Below are 24,084 nucleotides of genomic sequence, written 5' to 3'. Positions count from 1 at the left end.
CAGAGGAAGGGTGATGTGCAGGGGTGGAAGGATGAGGAAGGTGGGGGCAAAAATGACTGGCATAAAAGCCCATCACCCTCTGCCGGGCATGCGGTGCTGCTTGTGCGTAGGGCGACCCCGGGAGCTTTCTCCAGAGCCCTCACCCCCCTTCCTCTTTGAGTCTGCGGTGTGCTGTCTGCTCCTTTCACTTACCACCGCCTCCCTTGCATAGGGCATTTAGAGATCATATCCCTGCCTTTGGTTTCTTTATTTATGCATCGCTAGTGTAGGAACAAAGCAGTGAGGGTGAAAGTTTCCATGCATTTTGGGCTCTGTGACTTTTCAGCGGGGAGGAACGTAGCATCGACGGTTCACATCCTCCCTCTGGATCAGGTCAGGACATGGGGGTCCCAGTGGTGACCTGAAAGATATGGGCTCTGCCCCCAGCAGGGAAGGTCATGTGCAGTCAGGGAACATAAGACTGGTTTGGCTCCCACCTTTGATCCTGTGTTATGATTGGAGAAGAACAGATTTGTAGACAGTATGTTTGTGGGTTATGGTTATTGAGGTGTGTGCCCATCTCCCCTGGTAGACCGAGAGCTCCTTTCAGGAATATTTTAGCACTGACATCACTAGAATTACTGGCCCATGGTGATAAGAAAAATCAAATTGAATTTTAGTCAGTTTTAAAATTCTCCTTAGACAATGCACACCTTATCATGTGGCCACGTGTGGAACACTCCCAACCCCTCTACTTTCCTATAACCTGTCCTTCGTGCGCACACACGCACACACACACACCCCACCCACCCACCCAACAGGTATTTAGTGAATGGTTATTCAATTTATTGACTATTGTACTAGTCTCTTAACTGTTCCTCTTGCCTCTAATCTTGACTTCCTTTATTGCTCCTCCATACTATCAGAAAAATGATTTGCCTAAAATTTAGGAGAACATGGCCCCTCCTGATTTACTTTCAGCCTGTCCTCAGAACCAGTCTACGAGATACTAAATATACAAGGCTCCCAAGATATGCTTCGTACTGAATGTAGGTCCTACTCCTCTTCTGCAATTTTTTTGCATGCACAGAACTCTTTCTTGCCCCTGCACCTTAGCTCTTGCTTCTGGCCAAAATTACCTTACCCTCTTCTTTGATTAACTCTTACTCATCTTTCTATCCTTTATTCATCTAAGCTCAGTCCAAGAAGCCTGTCTTACAATAGCTCACATCTGGTGTACTTTAGGGCTTCCTCTCCCATGACAGCACTGCTGTCATGTTTTTAAAGTTTTTTGAAATTTTCTGGTTACGTGTCTCCTTTCTAAAATTTTTTGTAAGCTCCTTAATTAACAGCTCGAACTTATCTTCTTCATGCTTACACCCAGAGTCTCAGGAACATGGTTGATGCTCAGGAGAACTATGTTGAACTGAATTGTGTGTTCAGCTTTGTAAGAAGGAACTCTGATTTCTGATATGCAGATTCTCTAACCTCTTCGACAAACTGATGTATGCTGCTTTTTTTTTTTTTTTTAATATATACCTAGGAAATTAAGAACATGGTTTGCTATGGAGGCCAGCAATCCTATTTTTATTAAATGCTTACTTTTCAGATTAGTGTATGTAAACAATGAGAAGCGTTTATATTTGAATATCGGTGAGTCTGCACCAGCTTTGTTAATTTTTTTCAGACCACAAGGACAATGGATAAAAGATTCTAAATCCATAGCAATATAGAACACAGACATGTGTATAAGGTGATATTTTGAGAAGTTTTACAAGAATCTTCACGTGAAATCATTTGTCTCTAGTATCAACCACTCGGAGCCAAATTGAAACAATGGGAGTTTCACTTAGGGTCTGTAAGGGCTGCGGTAGAATGTCCCTGGGACGTGATTGACTGGAATTATAGTGGGGGACTGGCCGGTACAGAAAGGCAAGGCAATCACATTTTTCAGCAGAGATGAAATGCTAGCAAACTCTTCATTTTGCAAACTGGCTTTTTTTCTTTTTTTTTCTTTTTAAACTCTGACCACTCTATTGGCAATTATCTTGAATCAAGTTGCATTTAATTTTGTGTCTCACATTCTAACTTTAATTTATTTGGTGAAAGAGGAGTTCATACAGCCTTTTTTTTTTTCCTCTCACTATGCTTACTTTCAATCCAAATCTGCCTAGGGTTCAAAAAACTGGAGAAAGTTTAAGCTTAACCTTTAGAGGTTTCTGAAGACCCAGAGATATTTTCAAAGCCCCTCCAATGGAATGTTATGTAAATTAGTTTTGTTAAGAGTAATTTTCTTGTACCACAAATACTTGATTTACGACAATGCATTTCTCAAATTTTTTTTATTATAAAAGTTTCTCTATAACCCCAGTTCATACAAGACTATTCGACAGTCTGAAAGTTCACATATTAAAATTCCACTTGACTATTCACAAATGGAAAGTATATTTTAAAGTCATTGAATAAACTTTGCATTATGTAATTACCACTTCCCCAGAGGCTTCCAGTGAATCCTAACTTACCGGCTGAGCTGCAGTAACACGTCCTGATTGTAAATGCATTCCAGGGTTTAATACAGTGATTACCACAGGTATCTTTAAAACACAAACTCTTTAACATGCTTAAAGTATCATTAGGTTTATAAAGAACACTAATTGTTTTCTGTGAGTGCCTGTTTTGTAAATAAGTTTGTCTTTTTTTAGATTCCACATATAAGTGATATCATATGGTATTTTTCTTTCTCTTTCTGGCTTACTTCACTTAGAATGACGATCTCCAGGTCCATCCATGTTGCTGCAGATGGCATTCTCTTATTATTTTTTATGGCTGAGTAGTATTCCATTATATAAATATACCACAGCTTCTTTATCCAGTTACCAGGGGGTGGGAAGGGATAAATTGGGAGCTCAAGATTTGCAGATATTAATTAATATATATAAAATAGATAAACAAGTTTATACTGTATATCACAGGGAACTATATTCAATGTCTTGTAGTAACTTATTGTGAAAAAGAATATGAAAATGAATATACGTATGTTCCTATGACTGAAGCATTGTGCTGTACACCAGAAATTGACACAACATTGTAAAATGACTATAATTCAATTAAAAAAAAAGAGAGAGAGAGAGAGAGAACACTAACTGAAAGACCCAGGGAGGCTTCAGGAAGACAAAGCAGCCTTAGCAGCCTGGAAGCAGACGTGAGGAGACGGCTGTGAACAGTGGGAGTCTCGCTCCATGCCAGGGCACTCCTGTTTTCTAACTCACACCTGCCTCGTTCTCTAAGTGCTCCTAACTGCCAGTGTTTTAAATAGTAGTTGGATAGAGTTAGAAACTTTTAGCTTCATTTCCTTGCCCATTACACATATGACTAACATGTCTTTTTCTACCCATTAGGTACACAGAGAACATGCTACTGTTAGCATTTTTCTCTGAAGAATGATATATTGCAGATTTTCCATGTGGTTAGTAAATGTTCTCACTAAAACCTTGTCATATAACCAGTCAGTCTGGTTGGATTTGGGACATAAGAAACTGAACCAGTGGCCTTGAATAAAATCCCATTCAACTCTCTTTTTGCTTTTTACTTCAGGCAGACACTTTTTCCCCTTATAGGAATTCCTTAAGGAAAAATCCAAATCAAGCAGAATGAAAATTGAGAAGGTATTCTTCAGCGCATGGTTTTTGAGCCTCTGTAATCTTTTTCTTTGAAAAAAAAAAAAGTCATTTTTAAATATTATTTTAATTGGAGAAAGGGGGCTAGATCCTTTTATATCAGTGATGCTCTGGGCAGATACTTATGTTGACAGTCTCATTTTGCAAAATGGATTCAATGCTGAAAAAAAAAACATAGCAACTCATTTTATTTAAATGGCACAATCACTGTAAACCACAGCGCCCTGGTTTTAAATTTCAAGTCTATACTGTGTAAGCAGTTGGTCACATTAGGAATTATAATTTCATTTGCTTTCAGAGCTATTGAACTCTTTTGCTTACAGGCACATAATGACTTGAAAATCTAAACAATTATTTTTCATTTAGGAGAGAAAAATACCCCCAACCAGTCTGGGGTGCCAAGTTTACTTTTCTTGGCAGACACAGCTGGAGAAACCGGGGACTGCTGAGCCCCAGAGGACGTTAGGCGTAGACGAGAGCTCCAGTTTCATGATCTTTGTTCTAAGGCCTTAGAGTCTTAAGTCACGACTTGGTTGAAATAGAGAATTTGGCAACACATGGTACGTCCAAAATGGCCCTGTGTTGCTATTATATTTGTAAAAGTGGGATTAGTCAAGAAAAACATTTTAAAACTTCTATTAAAATTGGTTTTTAAATTTATTCTTTAAAGATGAACGTTCACACAGCCTTTTATTTATTCAACAGACATTTGTTAAGAGATGACTGGGTACCAAACACCATACTGAGGATAGACAGTTGAGAAGTTCGTGGTCCCCGGCCTTGTGAATTTTATATTCCAGTAGGGAGGAAACAAAATAATGATATACAGTTTACGCTCAGTGCAGTAATTTCTGTAACAGTAATTCAGAAGGTTGTGAAACATGCAGTAGAACAAAGCCGAAGCACCTGTTTGCCCGGGGGGGCTGGGAAGGCATCCCAGAGCTGGCGCCCACGCCCATGGGGACCGGGATGATGACAGAACTATTAGCAGGGCCCTGCGTGGTGGACGTGCGTGGTTCACTTGGCCGGGAAGGTAGTGTGCCCTTTGGGTGCATGATGGGGAAATGGCAAGTGTGGTGTAGCCTGTGCCCACTTCTCAGAGGTGCCTGGCGAAGAGGGCTGGGTGGAGAGCTCCAGCCAGCGTCCCTCGGGGCCTTGCAGGTCCTGGCGTGGGAAAGTGTCTTCACAGAGGAGGGAGAGCTTTGTCTTTGTACTGCTGTGCACCTGCCTGCCCAGCCCGCCCTGAGCGGGTGCTCGCTGTGACTCACGCACAAGTGGTACTGGCTAGAGGCAGCCACGGTGGCTGGCGATTTGTTGTGGCGGGGTGGGGGCGTGGGTCGTGCCTGTGTTTGTGGTCAGCACAAGGAGTTCTGGACTTTATTTTGCAGGCAACTTGGTGTCATGGGAGGATTTTAACAACAACAAAACTTTAATTAAAAAAATTTTCTAAGAGAAACCAGTGTTAACTACAGAAAATTTAGATAAGTAGAAAGTTCTCATAATGTACTAATCTTGGTATAAATACTTTTAACATTGTGATAAATGTCTTTGCAGACTTTTTTTTGTGCTTCTCTATACTTTTTTCTTAAAAAAAATGAAGTCTACTGTGATATTGCTGTTTTGTAACCTGCTTTTTTCCAGCAACATATTTGAACATGATTCTATATCATTAGGCAGTCTTCTGTGACATTATTTTTAAATTTCACTTTGCTATTCAACTATAAGGATGTACCCTAGATTTAATTTAACCAGTTCCCTACTGCTTTTCATTTAGATTGTTTCCAGTTTTTTTATATCATAAACTGTACTGGAGTAAATATTTGAAAAGTAATCCTAATAATATTTTAGAAATGAATTCTTCATAGTTCTTTAAAATGCCATATATTTTTATAATTTCAATAAGAACATTTTTAAAGGTTCCATTTCTTACAGAAAAAAGTTTCATTTGCATACTGCTGCATAAACTACAGTCATGCTGGCAAGCTCTCACAGTGGGCTTTTTCCCCATCATAGGTCCCTGCCCTGAAACCTGATACGATTGTGCCCCCTTGCCTATTTCCACAGCATTTGTAATTTTTCTACCGTAAAACTCATAATGCTTTGTAATAATTGCCTGGATAATTTTCTTTTCCTCTGTTAGATTCCAAGTTTTGTAGGGGAAGGACACACCTACCTTGTTTATTACTCCCATTCTAAGCACAAAGTAAGCATTTGGAAGGTTTTTTTAATTAATAAATTCAGGATAAGTGGATAACTTAGGAAAAAATGAACAAATAGAAACTGAAAGCCAAAGTGCCAACAAATAAATTACCTCCTAAGGTCTCCCTCACTTTGCAGCCAGTGAATGATGTGTTTCATAAAGGGGTAAATGGGTGTAAAGCGAGGGTCGCCGTGTGTTGGAGAGGGAAGCTGTAAAGCCAGGTCACTGTGGCGGCCTGATGTGTATTTCTTTCTGTGAAGAGGTAGATGGCTGTCTGAAAAACTGGCACATGTATTAGTTTCTTTCCTAGTTACTTTGTTTCAAAGCCAAGGGAGCTAAACCTCAATGTGCCTTCCCACTCACTTGAGATAATTAACACGAAAGAAACAATTATACAACAGCCCAACAAAAAGAAGTCTTCAAGTTTAGCAGGGGGAAGTGGTCTTCTCTGTCAATGCTGTTATTCAAAGAATGATAGCTGCATGAAAGGTCTTCAGGGAAGGGAATCCCCCTTTCTGAGCATTACAGAGTTTTCAACATGCTGTAGCCTGAAATTAGAACAAACTCGGGGAGGTTAAAACATGGCATTTGGAAAGAAATGAGTAAATTACCGATGAATCAGATTCTCTGTGGGAATACTTTTAAGATGCCAAAGAATTTTAATTTCAGATGTAGGAGAGCTTTCCCTTGTACCTAGTGGCATTTTAGAAGCTTTCCTCTAAATAGAGATGGGAGGAAAGAAAAGTATAAATGTTTGCTGTTTTAAATGTATTGTTCTGGCCGTTTGTCAATTAAGCTTGTGAAGATGGATGGTAGGTAAGGTCTGGCTTAGCCATCACCTCTTTTCTTTTTATCCCCCTCATTGGAGGCTTCATTACCTAGTCTGTAGATTTAACAGAAAACTGTATGTTTGAGCTTATGTATGAAAAGAAACCTTCAACAGAAAACAAAGAGCAGGTAATCATGTGTCCCTAAGATGTAACATAGTAACTGATACATAGTAGCCGCTTAGCATTTCCAAAAAAAGACCAACTGGGAATATGTTTCTGTAGATTCTAACAATATTATGTAAAAATAGAAAACAATTTTGTATTTAGGTACCTATAAGTAGTTATATTTATGTAAAAATATAAGTGCTTTCTCATAAAAGAGAAACTGTGTTGTCAGTACTCCTGTACCTTAAAGAAGAAAGTTCCGAATCCCAGGTGGTTTTCTGTGTGGATATTGTAAAGTTCTAGAATCTGTAGGATGCTTAGAAGGGCAAGTGGTTCTTCTTTTTGAAAGGAGCATCTGTGGCCATTTATTTATTTATACAAGTGAATTTCTTTGATGAATTTACCTAATCCCCACTCGTATTTTCTGTGTGTAGCTTTTCAGTAACAAATCAAACCTTTTATTCTTTAGCTGTATGTTTATAATGTTATGTTCTATATTTACATGTTAGTAACTTTACTGAGGACATTTATTTGAACAGGAGTAGTTTTCCATTAAAAAGACATATTGAAATATTATGCCCAGTAGGAGACGAGGCAAAATGACGTTGAATGAAATGCTCATGTCCTCATATAAATTCTATGTCAAAATAAAAACTAGGACCCAAACTGTAGATTTTCTAGTTCTCCTGTGTGGCTGTGCTAATAGCAGTCAGTTGGCCATTTCTCTTATGTGACTGCACTGATAAAGTGATGGAGTAGTTACATTGCTGGACATACATTTTCAATATTTCCTGTGAAACACCTGCGAGTATCACTGAATAGCAAGTCTGAAAATGCTGTTTTAATTTTCAGCTCTGTTTTCATGCTCACAGTTAATAGGCCTTTCATCATAGGATGCATGCTGTGAATCCCAGAAAACATTTTGTCCCAATCTTTGCATTGAATTGTGTGTTTTCTGCTGCCTCTTAGAGCTGTGTGCCACTTTGGTGACCTCTGGAGCAGTTTCATGGTGAGATCAAAAGTAACATGCTCAAGGTTATAGGAACCACTGGGCTGTCAAAGAGAATGTATGCCCAGAGGCCAGTCCAAGGACAAAATGTTGAGAAGGATTAGGTCCTGGGTAAGACCATTCTTTCTTGGCCGTCCTCCTCTGTGACACTCATTACTACCTGAGGTAGCCTGAAAGGGAAAGTAAAGAGAACATAGGCTAGGAAATTTGAAATTCTGCTTAAAAAAAAAAAGAATCCTTATTTTTCGGCCATGACTTTATAGATGTGAAATTTGCTCAGAAATGTCACCTTTCTAACCGTATTGACCTGACCTTTTGTTAGATTGTTTTGTTTCATAAGCTAAAGTCTTACATTAATTATTCAAGAAATAGAAATGATTGTCTTCCTTGGAAAAATGTGTGCTAGGTTACTCTGAGGCTGGTGGGTAAGCCTGTATGCAGGAGGGATGTTCATTCATCTTCCGCTCTTGGGGGACCCTCGCTGAGAGCTCTGCTGGAGGGCTGTCGCGGGCAGACAGCGTGTGTACCAGGGAAACGGGCGCTGCCCCCGGGGCAAGGAGCTTGGCTAATTTCTATTTAACAGGAACTCCCGTTTGTTAACAGTTTAATGCCTTCAACTGTCATTCTTTGCATCTTATTCAGCAAGTTCAGACATAACCAAAAGGTGAAGATTTGAATAAAGTTCCAAATATCAACAGCACTGTTACAGTGCATAGGAAGTTGTTTGCTGATTTCCATTCACTGAAAATACAGGTTGGTTTGTTTGTTTCTGTTTCTTGTAGCATTCATGATAAATACAGGAAAAACTACTTTTAAGGCCATTTAAAACTCTTTAAGTAATTTATTAGATAAAGGCCCTTTAAGTAAAATTTAAAAATACATCTGTGAAGCATTTCAGACATACTGAAAATAATATGATACATGCAGATATGCTTACTAGTAAGAGTAAATAGATCTTAACATTTTGCTATTTGTAAACTCCTGCTCAAAAAGTTCCTTAAATTAAACAAAGCTTAGTGTTACTGATTTGTAAGATTTTTTTTTTACCAGTATAAAGGGTATAGATTGCTATTTCACTGTTTTAAATTTTCCCCCTGGAAATAAATACCTGACAATTAGCATCTTTTCACATGTGTAAGGTTTATTCAGTTTTTCATATCTGAGGATTAACTTTTCATATTCTCCCCTCCTTTTTTTTTTTTTTTTTTTTGTGGGGCTGTTTATATTTTTTCTTCTATTTTAGGAGTGTTTTATATATCCAGGATGCTATTCCTTTAGTTATATTAATTGTATGCATCTGCTTTTTCAGTGGTCTCTTTTTCCATTTTAAATTTTAAAGGAAACAAATTTAGTGATCTTTTAGCATGTGCTTTTTGTGTCTTGCATAAGAAATCATCTCCTCTACCTAATATCATAAGGATAGTTTAATTTATTGTCTTCTAAAAGCTGTCACAGGTTTGCTTTTCACACTTCATCTTTCTTTCAGCTGGACACGTAGGTGACTTGTTTCTAGGCTCTTTGGTCCATTGGTCTATTTATTCTTACACTAATACTGCAGACTTTTCATTACTATACTTTTTAGTAATTACATTGAAACTAAAAGTACTTTGTGTGAAGACTGCTTGATATTATTAAATATATATAGTTTCTTATTTTTACAACATTTTGAGGCATAGAACTATTGGATCTAAGTTACTTAGGTAAACTAGTTTAATGTAAATAATTTTTTACAGAAAAATGGTTACATAGAACCAGTTAAGGGTCAAACATCTATTGACTCACACCATGTGGCAGGTGGTGTGCTAAAGCTCATACACAGTTTCACAAAAACATCAGTAGTAGTGTTAATATACCCATTTTGCAGATGTGGAAATTAAGTGTTTATGGCATTCAACCTTAGACCTGTTTGATACAGAGCCTGCGTTCATGACCATTACACACCCTGCCCCCTCGCATGGGCTCCCCTCCACGATTTTCTCTCTCACACACAGAAGGAGCACTTTGCCTTCAACCTAGGTGACTTCACATTGTAGATAACTCATTCAAACCTGAGCCTCCTCGCTTCACCTGACATTGATTTTTTTCACCTCCAGTGACCTCTGGCTCTGCTGTGTGTCAGCCAGACATCCCCACGGCCGCCCCGGGGGCCTGGTCATCACCCGTGTCTAGAACACTAAATTCAGAATCTCGTTCTCTCACCCCAGTCTTAGAGACTTCCTGCTCGTTGGCCCGTCTGCTGTCTTTCTGTTCATCAGTCTCTCCTGTGTTTGCTGCCTTGCCTGATCAGCTTCGTTTCCATGGTCCACCATTTGAACCCTTTTTCTGCCATTTTCTGAATCAACCTGTCTTTACTCATGCAGTTGGAGTGCCGAGTCCTGCTGAAGAAAGTCTTTCAAGCATAAAGATTTGTGCCTCTTTAAATGCGGTGTGAGTTATACACCGTCCCCTATGTCTGGCTGGTGTCTGCATATACTTCAGTTTCAGCTTCATGTCTGCTCCTCCCTGGGGTCTTCTCTGAACTCCCTGATTTGGTGCTTTGCTGACCACTTCCATAGCAACATGCTGATCACTGACACAGCAGTGTCGTTCTTTGTAGGGGTGTATGTTCCCCTCTGTCCCTACAGAATGTTAAGTTCTATAGGGAAAGTCATGTTCATGACTAAATGAGACAGCCAACAGCAAATCAAGGAGTCAACCAACTAGTAGGTGAATATAGTTTAAATATCTGTAGATTCCAAAGTATTATATACATGGGAAAGTACTTACAACTTTTGAAAGCATTTCAAACTTACTTTCTCCTTTTTGTGCAAGATCATTTTATTTGGTCTTGGTGAAATGTGACAAAAACAGAGATATATTCTCTAAGGATCTTTCTATTTAGGGGCAGAAAAAGGAAAAACAATTTGAAAGCCAGTGGAAAGCTTGATACAACTGGTATGCTGGAGAAGTAGCTTCTGAGTATATCTGTTTGATGAAATAGTCTGTAAAGAAATCTTAGAGTTTCAAAAGGAGTGTACTGCTTCAGTTGCTCAGGTAGATACTGCCCTTTTTTTTTTTTTAACCTTTGTGTTTACCATGCCTTCTTGGATGTTTAAGTCAACTTGATAACTAAAAAAGCAGAAAGAAATTCATCACCACAGGTTATATTTCCTTAGTAGTAAAATTAAAGTGATTTTAAAAACAAATATCATACATTGTCAAATCCTTGAAGATAATAGGAAAAAGAAATATTAATTTGATTTTATCATATTTGTTTGTTTTAGAATTAACTCTCAACTCTCATAAGGTAAAAATTTCTCCTGGAAATTAAATCACTCATTAACAAGTTTTGCCACATACCAAGCACTGTGGATGAGGTTAATAAAACAAAGATGAATGATTTAAAAAGTCTCTACTCTAAAGACAAAAATGAATTTGATTTTGTGGTTTTGTAATAGATGCAATTTCTTTTTCTGTCTAGAGGTTAAAAAAAAGTTTAGAGAAAAAATAGGGACCCTGCTGTCACAAATTATACTCTCTAGCTTCAAAGGGCAAAATAGGATATTCTTCCTGTTAAAACCTGGAAAAACAAAATCTGTAACTAGGTTTTTCAAAAGAGTTATGGCTCTGAGGTAGCTGGAAATGAGGGCCTCCACAAATGTTTACTGAATTTATTGAACAGAGTTACTAATTAATGTTGCTCCACAGAGCCAGTGCCCAAGTACAAATTTACATGAAATGTTCTTTTCTGCACAGAATTATGCCTGCTTTTTGTCACGTTTGAGCTTCATCAGACTTTTTTGCTGCAACTTCATTAATATTAGATACTCAGTAACTGTGCATGGAAAGAATCACCTTGCACATGCTAGGTTTTAGGAAATTACCTTTCTGGTACTTCAAAAACAGTCAGCAGCAGCCAGTTCCTCAGGTTCAAGCCAGTATATGTCACACTTTTATAATGGCGTGAACACTGGGATATTGGCAAAGAAAGAGAAGTTTCGTTCATTGTTCCGCAGGAGTTTGTCTTAACTCAGAAGTGAAAAACACATGAAATGCTCAGACTCTGCCCAGGAACCCAGGAGAAGGTCATTCTTAGGATCCGCCGTTTTTCACGCTATATAAAGTTCATGAGAAATCAGTGGTTTGGTTTTAGAATTATGTGCCATCTTTGTATATTATGTGTTATGTGCAGGTGTTTTTGTAAACCATAGTTGCATGTGAACTTTGTGTTCAGTGTCTCTGGTCTTTTGAGAAGTGAGACAGAACTAACACTCTCTTCCAGTATGTCTTTTCTGTGCACAATTCTGGTTTTACCAAGCATGACTGCCTTCCAGATGACGCACAATTTGCGGACACAGTTTCTTATTATTTTAATATTTGCATTTTTCTTTGTAGTCCACAGTTTGTATTTTCATAATTATTACTTTTATGTTTTTATTATACTCTTAGGATATAGGTTTCATTTCACTTTTGCCGTTTTCCAGTTGATTAGAACCAACTGTGGCTAACTATTTAAATAGCTTATTATGCTAAAATTGAACAAGTTGACACCAGAGCATAATTTTGATGTTTAAGGTTGATGAAAGAAGCTCTTTATGGAGGGGAAGGAAAAAAAAAAAAAGATAGGAAGCTGAAAATTTGGGGAAAGAATAAGGTTAACCTTAAGGAAGGTAAGAACACGGGGAAAAAAAAAGACTAGGAAGAGAAGTGATAGCTTTTGAATTGATAGGAGAGGGAGAAAAAAATCAAGATCTTGAAAGCAAAAAAAAAAAAAAAAAAGCCCACAAAAATCAAATACTGTTCCTAAAGTCTGTATTCTATATGCACTTGAAATATTTTAAATTGAAAAATTATAGAGGACAAAAGCTTATAGGCTAATACCTCAATTTTTTAGTATTCCCAATCAATTTATAGGAAGGAGACAGAATACATACTCTCAGTATGATAACCTCGGGGTATAGAGATTTTGAAATCGACTCTCTGAACTTCCTATGATAGTTTGAAGGATCTGTTGTTGCTTATAAAACTGTCATTACCACTGGAACATTTTGAAACTGATTCTTTCCCAGCTTTCTTAGAAAAGGTAGTGATTTATTCATTAAGTATTTAAATCTAAAACAGTCATGTATGACCTTTCCATAATCCTCCCTTGTTTTTCCTAGTCACCCTCACTGGGTGACAGATTGTTGTTGGAAAGAACACCATTTTTGGCTGTTAGCTGGCTCTAAGCTGTGGGATTGAGTTGTTTCTGTGTAAATGAATATGTTTGGCTGAATTATTCTAAGACCCTACTTTGATAGAATCACATCCCATGCTAGGATACAGGGTACCCATTGCTAGAAAAGAATACACAGCTCAGTGTGGTTTCTCTGATCACTCCTTCTCCTCCTTACACATAGTGTGAAGGAGGAATGTTCCTGAGAAGGACACCGTGTTTTCTTTTCATTTTACGTACATAATTATGTAGTGATGTTGGTTGTTGATCTGTAGCCCCAGTGAAAGATGACGTAAACAAAAACAATTGTACCACATGAAAATGAAGATACATAGCCAGCTTCCTCCTAGGAAACCTGGCTGGGACTGAGTAATAGTTACACATCCACTTGATTTCAGGTGGATACATTTATACTCAGCCTGCCCACATCTGAATCCATAAGACTGTAACTAAATAGTTCTCTCTGAACTGAATTACATTTTATTTCAGAAAAAGATTAAAGGGGAAAACAAAATTAAGCTAAGCAACTGGGGAGAGACTAAATCTCCGAATTCCCAGTCAGATACTGTGAGAGCTGTGCGTTCTCAGAGTTTACAAGTGAGCTCATGAAAGTTTATAAAGACTTAGCAGGTGCGAAATTCTTGCAAATTAGTAATTTCGGTGTAGTGCCCTTGTATGCAGAGGAGGTGGCTTTTTTCCTTTTTCCTATTTCAGAAATTTATTATAGAAGAATGTTCATAGGAAGGGTAAAGAGATTGTTCAATTTATGTGCATTTTTGTGTAGGTAGGTTGATGGTTGGTCTCTGACCTAAGAGCTCCCTGGCCTCTTAAAAACAAACAAACAAACAAAAAAAAACCGAAAAAAAAACAGCAGCACATCTAAATGATGGTCCAGAGTCATTTGCTTTCTCTGAAACTGCCGGTCAGGAATACCAACTGCATATGCCCTTCATTTTAACTTACAAATCAGTAAAGTGTGTCTGCACACATCTAAGTCTTCAGGGCGTGCGACTGAATATGCTCCCTGGGACTGAAGCAAGGGATCTCAGGTGGGAGGGAGGTCAAGAGAAAAGAGAGGAACAGAGCCCAGAGTGGAAGGAGGTGGCTAGTTGGGGGGCTGTTTTAGAAAGCATATGCTACTTTCTGAGTTAGAACTTCTGTTATTTTTATGCTGATTAAGCAATTGAGTGTATAGGAATAAAAAAGTATTCTGCATAAATGATGCGGGTCACCTGATTTAAAGATACGCAGGGTGAAGACACGTTATTAAGAAAGTCATTATTAAGAGCTTTCAAGAAATATATTAGCAGTTTTTCACCTTAAAAACAATTTTATTTCCCGCAAAATTGCAGTTACAGGTAGCACACTGATAGAGGTGAAAGCACAAATAATTCCGTGCAGTTTAAAAGCAAGTCAGAACTGAAGATGAAGTGGTAGTTTATCCCATAAAAGCTGAATATTTTTATTATTAAAAGCTAGATTTGATTATGAAAATAAATGTTTCTCGTACAAACCAGCAGTACGAATATATAGGAACGGAGAGGAGAGGAGGCAGGTGACAAGTGAGTGAATAACCATAGAATTACAAGGTGGGGTTCGTGTTGTAGATTGTCTTGGCTGCGCACCCACTTGCTCGGGGTCTTTAAGCAACTAGGGAAAGGTCGGTGTGATGGGAAACAGTGTGCAAGCGTGAGACTGGAACAAAATGAGATTAGAGAGTTATCAGGGGCCTGAAAACGCATCTTTTTTTTTTTTTTTTTACATTTTTACTTTATAAAATTCTCAGATATTTGAGTGATTACTTATAATTTCAGGATTTTTTTTTCAAAAAAACACCTTTATTGTGGTATAATTCCTGTTCAGTAGACAACACGTATTTCGGGTGTGCAATTTGATGAATTCTGATAGATGCTTATCCACCTGTGAAACCGCCACCGCAGTCAGGATCGCTAGCGTGAGAGTGCATGGTTTTATGGGCTGCGGCGAAAAGGTCAGATCTGATTCTCAGTGCAGTGGGAAGGGTTTTAAACAGGAGAATGCCATATCATTTGCATTTTTTAAAAGGCATTCACAGGGCTTTGTGAAGGGCAGGCAAGCATTGGCAGAGTGGATGAGGAAAGGCCAGTTTTAGTCATAAAGCTGGAATGGGAGGTGGAAATAAAGATAGGAAGAAATGGTTGACTTAGAGAGTGTTTTGGGTGGAAGTCAAAGTGCATGTGTGTATTTGGAAGGGTGGCTACTGGGGGAGAAGGACAGCTACCTTTTTCCTTTCTGCCAAAAGAATTCATTGAGATAAGGAACACAGCCTTCGTCACCAAGGTGGTCACGGTCTACTGTATGGAAATTCTGCGAAGACAGTACATGGAAAGATGCCTGTGGTCTAGAATGCACATTTTATACTCACTGGATAAAGCATTTTGGCGTGAAAAGTGGTACTGAAGCAGCACAAGTGTCAAAGGGAGCATATGTTTCAGGGACTTAAGTCACGTTTAGGAGAATGTTAGTAGGTTTCTTAGCAGAAGTCTTAAAACATGAGAGGAGTAAGTTAGATTTTTTTTTACCCCTTAGGTGGGGTGTAAGCTGGGTTTATGCCAGGAAGAAGGGGCAGCATGTTGATAAGAACTTGACTCGTTCAATAAATTTCAAATAATTCAACAAGATGTGTGTGTGTGAAAGGAGTGATGGAATGGACCAGACCATCAAGACAGTATATGTCAATTTATTTTATTTTTTTATTTTAAAAATTTTAATACGAAATTTAAAAGTTACTTTTCATTGACAGTTATTGCAAAATGTTGGCTGTGTTCCTCATGTTGTACAGTACATCCTGAGCCCATCTTACACCCAGCAGTTGGTAACCTCCCACTCCCTCACCCCTACATTGCCCCCCAGCTCCCCACTGGCAACCACCAGTCGGTTCCTTAGGTCCCAGAGTCTGCCTCTCTCCTGTTGTATTCACTAGTTTGTTGTATTTTTTAGATTCCACATATAAGCGACATCACACAGCACTTGTCCCTCTCTGTCTGACCCACCCCACCCAGCACAATGCCCAGTTTTAAATTTTATCAGTTGCTTTCATGCAGTGCCTCTGGCCATGTTTCTGTCCCTCGACGTCAGGCTCATTCCAGTCTCAGAATCTTCATGTTTATCATTCAACTTGCCTGTTAAATTACCAGCTTCTACCCCCCGCCCCCCACCCCTTACCCCAAGTGATTACTGCCTTCTCAGGTCTTAAACTTGACCCGATCGCCTTCTCCTAAAGAAACAGACTCCCCTCCCAACCCTGCACACTACCTTTTTCTAAACTCTTCTTTGTAGTACTTCCATCTGACATTGTCATGTTTGTCCATTTGTTTTCATGTTTATGTTTGTGTTCTCCACTGAAATATGAGCTTTCTGAGTGAGGCACATGTCACTCTCATTTACAGCTTCAGTCCCAGTGCCCAGACCAGTACCTGGGCATGACGGATAGTCTGTAAATAATCATCCAATAAATGAATGAACTTATCGGACCAGGTTATTGCAGAGTGCCTTAGTCATCTTTCCTTTCTCTTATTCGTTAGATATCCTTTAGGACTGGATTGTCAAAGGTTTATTTTGGTTGCAAGACGGAAGCATGCTCGTTAGTTTTAGGCGTGGGGGTTCCAGCTAGGAGGGTAAGGAAACAGCCCAGGAAGTCTTCTCAATGGTCACTCCAGATCTGAGTCCTTCCCTGAAGGGGGAGAGGACAGCAGGCTTTATAAGGATCTTTCAGGACCTACAGTTTTGGAAGCTGAGTAATCCCAGTCAACTCTTCTTTTCTGAAGTCAGAAACCACGGTTCCCTCCTGACTTACAAGTCTGCCTCCTGCTTTCCTGTTCTGTAGGAGCAAATTGGATTGTCTTGTTTCTCATCCACCAGTGAGGACTGCCCTTTTGGACAATCTCCCTTCAAGCGTCCTGCTCAGCCACTGGTGCCTCACATGTTCAGCCTATTCATTGCAACCTTTGGCTTAACTGCCATCCCTGATCCACTCAAGTGTGGTCCAAATAGCAGACTGATGAGGGTTAAGTGATGATAACGTTCTGTAGAAAGAACTACATGTGGCCGCTTGTCCACAGATCCACGGACCTGCACACAGATATGTCAGGCACTTAGAGGTCCGTAGATTGTCAAGTGTAATTTTTTTTTTTTTTTTTTTTTTTTTTAGTTGAGGCGCTTTGAGGCTCTGTCTTTAGAATATTCTAGTGGGAGTTATTGCTTTCCTCCTAGAGCTCAGCTAATCTTGGGGAGCTCTCAATCTCTCCCCACTTGAAGGAGTCTTTCCTCTTCTCAGGATAACACGGCACACCCAGCAGGGATTCAGGTGATCCCCAAACACTTACCAGTCGGTATCAGGGGATCTTCTCTCTGCCTGGACCTCATTCTCTGCAGAGAATGACTAGCCTGTGGCCAGAAGGACTGAACTGGGAATTGGTAAATTTAGGAGTTTTTTTTACAAGGTAGAAAATGAGGTGGTAAAACTAGGTGGACAGTGCGCTTCGTTTGAAATTGTATAATTATCTTCCTTTTCAATCTTTAAAGAAGATACTGAAGAAGCTCAGGCCGAACCCCTCAAACGGCTCCCCTCCCTTTCCTCAAGAGAGGTTGTTTTCCAGGGGTCTGACTAGTGGCCCATTCTTCTAGAGCTTTGATTTTATTTAGGGATTTTACAGAAACCTCATTTTTTTTTTCAATAAAACATACTTATTCAACAGAACAGAATGTTAAATTTGCATGGATTTTAAAAATAACACATGAAATTTTGTAGTTCTTTTATATTTGGTGGCCTATGAGATCTTTTTAATAAGTGGAAAATTTTTCCAAAAGACATGATTACATCTTTCACCCCTGACGTACTAGTACTCCCAGTAAATGGTGCCAAAGAGTGACGAGTCAGCGTTTATAATCTGGAGGAAAGTATCCCTGAAGCTTGTTTTCATATGAGCAGTGACCATGCTGTCTCCTTCCTCTGACTCATCGTTTATAAAAGTAACGTAGGATTCTCTGGGTGAAAATTCTCGAAATCATTGATGGGGAGTGTTCCCGTTGTGAACAGTTCGTTCCTTAGACCAGTTTGTTCTCCACCGAATTGTCTGCTTCTCTTGTAACAGATAGTTCCCATTGTAAGCCTCCTTTTGCTCCTCCGTGAGGAGCAGGAAGTGAATGAGCGAGCCCTGCCTAGCTGGGAGAGCCCTGGAAGGTGTGGAGGGCGGGGCCCAGCACCCGGCGTCTCAGGCCACCGACCCTGCCAGCTGCCCAGTCGGCTCAGCCCGGCCGTCAGAACTGGTGGCTGGATCGTAAACTGGTACCAGGAAGGGCTCAGATGTCAACTTAAAGGGGACTTAGTTGGCGAGATGCCAGGCAGCACTTTTCTCACTGCAGTTTTCTCAAAAGCAAGCTTGGAAGTGGTAGATGTCGGTCATGGCGCCTGCTCGTGTGCCCACCAGAATGTGATTCCCAAAACTGTCGAGGACTTGGAAACCACACCTAGGAGACTTGCAGAAAATACAGAATATATATGTTAGGGTCCTTGAAGACTTACACCAAAACAGTTCCCTGAAATTTTTGTTACTAGGCAGATTTTGAAAAAGGTCCCACGGGGCAACAGCCCACGCCAGCTGCGTTGCTGTCTTGGAGTTCACCTACCTGTTCAGCGGACTGTAGGCTCTTTGAGGGCAGGAAGCCTGCCTTGCTCTGTTCTCAGCCACCACGGCCAGCCCTGGCAGGGTGCACGGGACGTTTGAGGAATGAATGAGTATGTTATGCTTGTGATCAGTTTCTCGGGATAAACCAACCACATCCTCCGACATCTTGTGGAACTATTTTTTCAAGTGGCTGTGTTTACATTTGTAATGGGGCCTGAGAGGTGAAAGGCCAGCACAGCGCTGACAGCCCATTGATCTGGTCCACAGCACTCTCCTCTAAGTTACCGCCCCAGGGAAGCCCGTTGCATTAGGGCCGTGACAGCAGCATGTAAATAGATACTAACCTCTACTGCGGCAGTCACTCTTCTTAGAAGCCACAGCGGTTGATACAGGTACCATAGGGTAAGTTCATTGAGGGTTTATGTGAAAATTGTCAGTGAAATAGTTTATATCCGGCAAACTTTCTAAGATGATTCTACCTAGAATGAATTTTTTTAAAAAACGCACATTATTAAAAAACATTTCTTGGCATACTGTCACTCTTAGTGACATTGAATTCAGATCTGAAAGGAAATCTTACTTCAGATCGCCTTTTAAAAAACACTTCTGTATTGTTTTGGAAAACTCTGGTGTTCCACATAATAAAATTGGCTTCGGTTTTATTCAGCCAGAACCCCATGACAATTACTAGAGTATAACCATCATTTTAATATTGCTGATTCTCCTCGTTGTTCATTCTTCATGCATCAGGATGACTTGGGGACCTTGTCTGATTTTAGACTAAGCATAATTGCTACGTGAACAAAAGTTAAAGGGCACACTTGTCCACAACTTAATGTATTAAGGATACAGTTAGCTGTACAGCAAAGCATTTGTTGTAGGGGATAAAACAGGCTGAAATAACTCAACATTTGGCACGAGATCTAATTTTGTCTCAGCCTTTTTAATTATATTCCCTTAGTTAAAGATAATTGATTATATAAAGTTTTGGGAACTTCTGCAGTGCCCCCCCACCCCCGTATGTGTTAGAATTACATATGATTATTTTGCATTTACTGTCTGAAGGTGGTTGCAGTATAACTTTTCAGGTTTCGATGAGCAGCCCTGTAACTTAACTGTACCAGCCTGTCCATTGTAAAAGCGGTTCTGGAGCAGAAAGAAACTAAACAACTATTGGGTCCATATTTACCCAAGAAGAAAAAAGCAGCTTCCTGGGATGAGTTATGAATTTATAACATAATGGAATTTATAAGTTTTAATCAGTTTTCAGAGTCACTTTTAGGTGTTTATTTCCGGTTGGTCAGTGTCAATGACAGGAAGTAGAGTTCTGCTTTTTTCGTGTTACCCTGTTTTGTATCTCAGCATCCCTTGAAGTATGGATCACCAAAGGAAAATATGATCTTTTTTTAAAATAAGAAACTAGGGATTTTAAGCCTGGATAAATTCTGAAAGGCTAATCTATACAAAGGAGGTTTGCCTTCTTCAGCATAATTCCAGATGGAAGGAGGCAGGCAGTGGATAGAAGTTACCCAGAGAGAGTTTTGAGTAAGTTTCAGATGAAGCTTGTTCATAAACTATGCAACAAGGACTGAGTTGTCATAGGGACAGGTAAGGAATGTCCTGTCCTGCACATTTTTAAACAGAGGTTAGAACCTGTCAGGGATATCTTGTAAGGGGAGAAGAAAACTTATCCTAAATCAACGCTAAATGGCTATTTGAAATAAGAGCATCTGTAAATCTAACTTCTGCTCCATTCTGGATCTCATTTGTGAGGTGTGCACCCCTGCTGTGGCAGTAGACTGTGTCAGCAGTGATCCCTAGGGCTGAGTGCTGACGTGAATATTAACCCGCTGCCTCTCTCCTTATTTTCAATGCATTTTTATCTATCAGTTAATGTGATTGTGTTCGCCTTCTTAGCAGTGTTACCGTGTCTTTTTTTTTTTTTTAAATAAAAGGAAGGACTATAAAGGGGCCTTTTGGAAAGCAACCATTCATGCCACCAGTGCTGTAGAGCTCCTACCACATGCAAGCATCAGAGGCACGGGGCACAGCGTCAGAATTCATCGTGTCGCTGAGCCGTTGCTTCATCCCTCTTGTCCTCTGGTCTCTGTAGCCCTCAGTCTTGAGGACGGATCATCCTGAAATGGGACATGCTGACCAATCAGAAGTAACAGCCAAAGGTGATCCTAACAAATGACCAAAAAATAGAAATTCCATTCTATTATAAACTCACACCTCATTCCACAAAAAGGAGTATGGGCCAAATAAATGTCATATTTTACAAATCATTTTTGACTGAATTCAGATTAGTAGCATTGCTCTTTTGACCATTACCTGGGCTCAACCATAATTCTTGGCAAGGTTCAGAGAGGTTTTGTTTTAGGAATGAGATCAGCAACACACCCTAGGCGAGTGTGCTGCCAGGTCAGCTTCCCAAGTGAAGCTCGTCACCGAGAAGAAAGTCACAGCAGGAAATAGAGAGTCAATGAAAAAAATCAGGAATCAACAAGACTATGAGAACTGAGTCCACCAGTCTGAAGACTGCTTAGTCTAGAGTAAATCCTAAGACTGCCATGTAGGTCTCATTTCTTGACCAAAGGAGATTAACATAGGAACCATTTTTAGTTTTAAATATTATAATTTTACTAGGTCCCGTGTTACGGGCATCCTAGTCTGTCGAAAAAGATAGATAAGGCAGCATTGCTCCGCCCCGACACCTCTCAGCCTTCATGGCCTGGGCCGTTCTGTATTTTAGTCCCTAATCTGTATTTGGGCGTGAAATGTCATCCAGCTTAATTTTTCTTCCTGATGCTCTATGCATTTTTCAGTCACTTCCTCCCGGGAGTGACTAACTCGGGCGTGTCAGCAGCCAGAGAGCTCCTGTTCCTGCCGTTTGTCACGTGGCGCTGCTTCTGCCTGTCCCCGTGGGTCTCGGCTGCAGACCCGAGTGCAGTGAGGCCGGGGCCCTGCTGAGCACTCACCTGGCCCCAGGAGGTGAGGCCGCATCGGCTCTTTCAGGTTCACAAACTCCTCTTTCCTGACTTCAGCCTTTATTTAAGAATTGACGTCAAAACAAAATTATCAAGGGAGCCTGCTGAGCAGAATGCTTTCCTGGCTCTAGAAGTGCTGAGTAAAACCAGGGCTCACTGCCTCGCCGGAGTAGCTGCCGTGCCAGCTGGGCTCACTTCTGAAGTTCCACCGTAGAGCGTGTCCTCGTCCGTATGGTGAACTTCTCAGTCAGTTGCCGTGTGCACGGGAGACTGAGGTTTCGTTTTAAATTAACAGCATCTTAATAGAAAGTGTAAAAGAAGCTCTTTCTCTACTCAAGGCGCCTGCGGCGTGTTAAGTAAGAGAGTGACAAGCACTTGAGTGAGAAGAGTGTTGTTTTTGGAGGAGACAGAGTCCACTGTGTGTGGAAGCGCTCCCTGACAGATGTGGGATCAAAGCCATCGCTCCGGGGTCCCGCGGCACAAGAACTGAAGCCAAGGGGGGATGTAGCAACGCGTAACAGGCCTCGGCGATTCCCGCACTTGAATTGGGGTGAAGGGCCCGAGGCTTTTCAGCCCTTCTGCCTCCTGATTGACCGGGTTGATAAAGTGCTGACTTAAGGCAGCAGCCCTGCTGGGTTGGTGGCCACGCTTGTTTTCCGCCCTCTCGGGGGCTTACTGAGAAAGGGTTTTGAGGACGTTATGCAGCTGTTTGCTGGAGCATCTCCTGTAGATATCGAGGTCCTTTCCAGGTGACTTGGACGTGGAGACCTGAATGACCGCCATTCCTCCTCCCCTATTTAGGGCAGCATTTCCAGCCGGTTGCAGCTTCACCGGGTTCAGTGTAGATTAGAGCGAAAAGTCTTGAAGTGGAACAAGCAAGGGCTTACGTCTGTAAATGTGCAAACACGTACCATGTTCACGAGCGACGTCTCTTGTGGGAGGGAGCAGTCTGACCTCCAAGTGAGAAGGCGGCCCTGAGGGTGTCCGTTTGCCAGCAGTACTGATGCGGTCAGTCCCGCGTGCAGGCGGGGCATTGTTCTCAAAGGTGAAACAGGGGCCCCGAGCCTTCACTGCGAAATACAGCGGAAAGGCCCGGCTCTGTATTGCCGGCAGGGCTGACGCTGCAGGCTTCCTTCCACACGCTCCCTTTGTTGGGTCTGCTCTGCAAGCCTAGATTTGAGCCTGAAGAATTTCCCCGCACAGATGTCTGAAGTGTTGCGGTGGCACACCATCACCTCTTTGATTTGAATTACAAGGCTAATCTGAAGATATGAGCCTTACACTGGATGGCGGGGTCCCTGCACAGGAAGGGTGAGCCTCCTCAGTGATGAGATCAGCCTATGCCCCAGAGGAAAGTAACAGGCAGACAGGGTAGAGTTGATGAAAAAACTGATTCTTTTCCATTAAACTGTACGTGATGTGTTCTTTTTCATGAAGCAGACATCAGCTGAAAGAGAAGTATTTTTTCAACTATGGAGAGATTGATGGTACAGGAGAGGAAGAGTATGTAAGGGATCGGGGATAAATATGTGTCTTACTCCGTTACCACTTCAAATGAGGAGAAAGTTGAAAAGCGTTCCATTGTAGTTACTTCAGATGTTTACTTAGACTTGGTGCTATTAAAACTTTTTAATGTTCATCATGGCTGTGTTTTTTTTTTTTTTTAAGTACATTTGGATTTCACACTTTATTATTTTCTCAGTTCTCAAAGTTGTGTTGCTTATTTGCAGGTTTACCAAAGATGCAGGTCATTAGGAACTATACTGGAACGCCACCCCCCACTCTTCACGAAGGGCCCCCGCTGCACATCCAGGCAGGAGACACGGTTGAACTCCTGCAAGGGGATGCGCACAGTCTGTTTTGGCAGGTACTGTCCACGTTACGGTTTTTTTTTTTTTTTTATTTAACGGATGATTTGTTGCGCCTTAAAGAATAAAGCTCTTGTCTTTAAATACGTGATGTGGGGAAAAGTAGTTTTCAGTTAACCATCCTCATATTTTACCAACGCAAAAGTGGCAATGAGTGTTAGAACACTGAAGAAAATCGTGTCTGCGCTGTGAATTGGAATTACCAATTATATTAAAAATTCATACTATCCCAGAGTATTTTTTCCAAACCTGGGACCTTGGGTTTGGCCTAATTTGCATGGCTTTAACACACTAACACTTGACTTCAGGGTACTACCTCATAAGCTTGCCTGCGGCCATTTCTGGCCACACTTGATTTGTGCCTCCCACGGTAACACCTCAAGTTCTCAGACGTGCTCTGGGCGTTGTCTATGAAATAAATGAAATGCCAAAAGCAAGTGAGCATGTTGATGTTTGCTGGTGATGAAACCTCTCTCGTCCCGTTAGCCTGTGTTTGGTTCAAGGATTGGGTTAACCAAGGTAAATACGATATAGTGTTGAGACTTGAGAAAGCTGGGTGGTAGAAC

The 24,084-nt window shown here is 40.6% G+C and overlaps 1 protein-coding gene across 1 annotated transcript in view; it reads left to right on the top strand.

Annotated features, from left to right (window-relative positions):
• VAV3 (vav guanine nucleotide exchange factor 3) overlaps nucleotides 1-24,084 on the top strand; it is a 335,055-nt gene that overhangs the window by 247,144 nt on the left and 63,827 nt on the right. Inside the window, 1 exon segment of the mRNA XM_006179926.3 lies at nucleotides 23,381-23,517. Coding sequence (XP_006179988.1) covers nucleotides 23,381-23,517 — 137 coding nt within the window.

The sequence above is a fragment of the Camelus ferus genome, chromosome 9, assembly GCF_009834535.1.
Source record: "Camelus ferus isolate YT-003-E chromosome 9, BCGSAC_Cfer_1.0, whole genome shotgun sequence".
Taxonomy (NCBI): domain Eukaryota; kingdom Metazoa; phylum Chordata; class Mammalia; order Artiodactyla; family Camelidae; genus Camelus; species Camelus ferus.
Note: the sequence above shows the minus strand (reverse complement) of the source record. Positions and strands in the feature narration are given on the sequence as shown.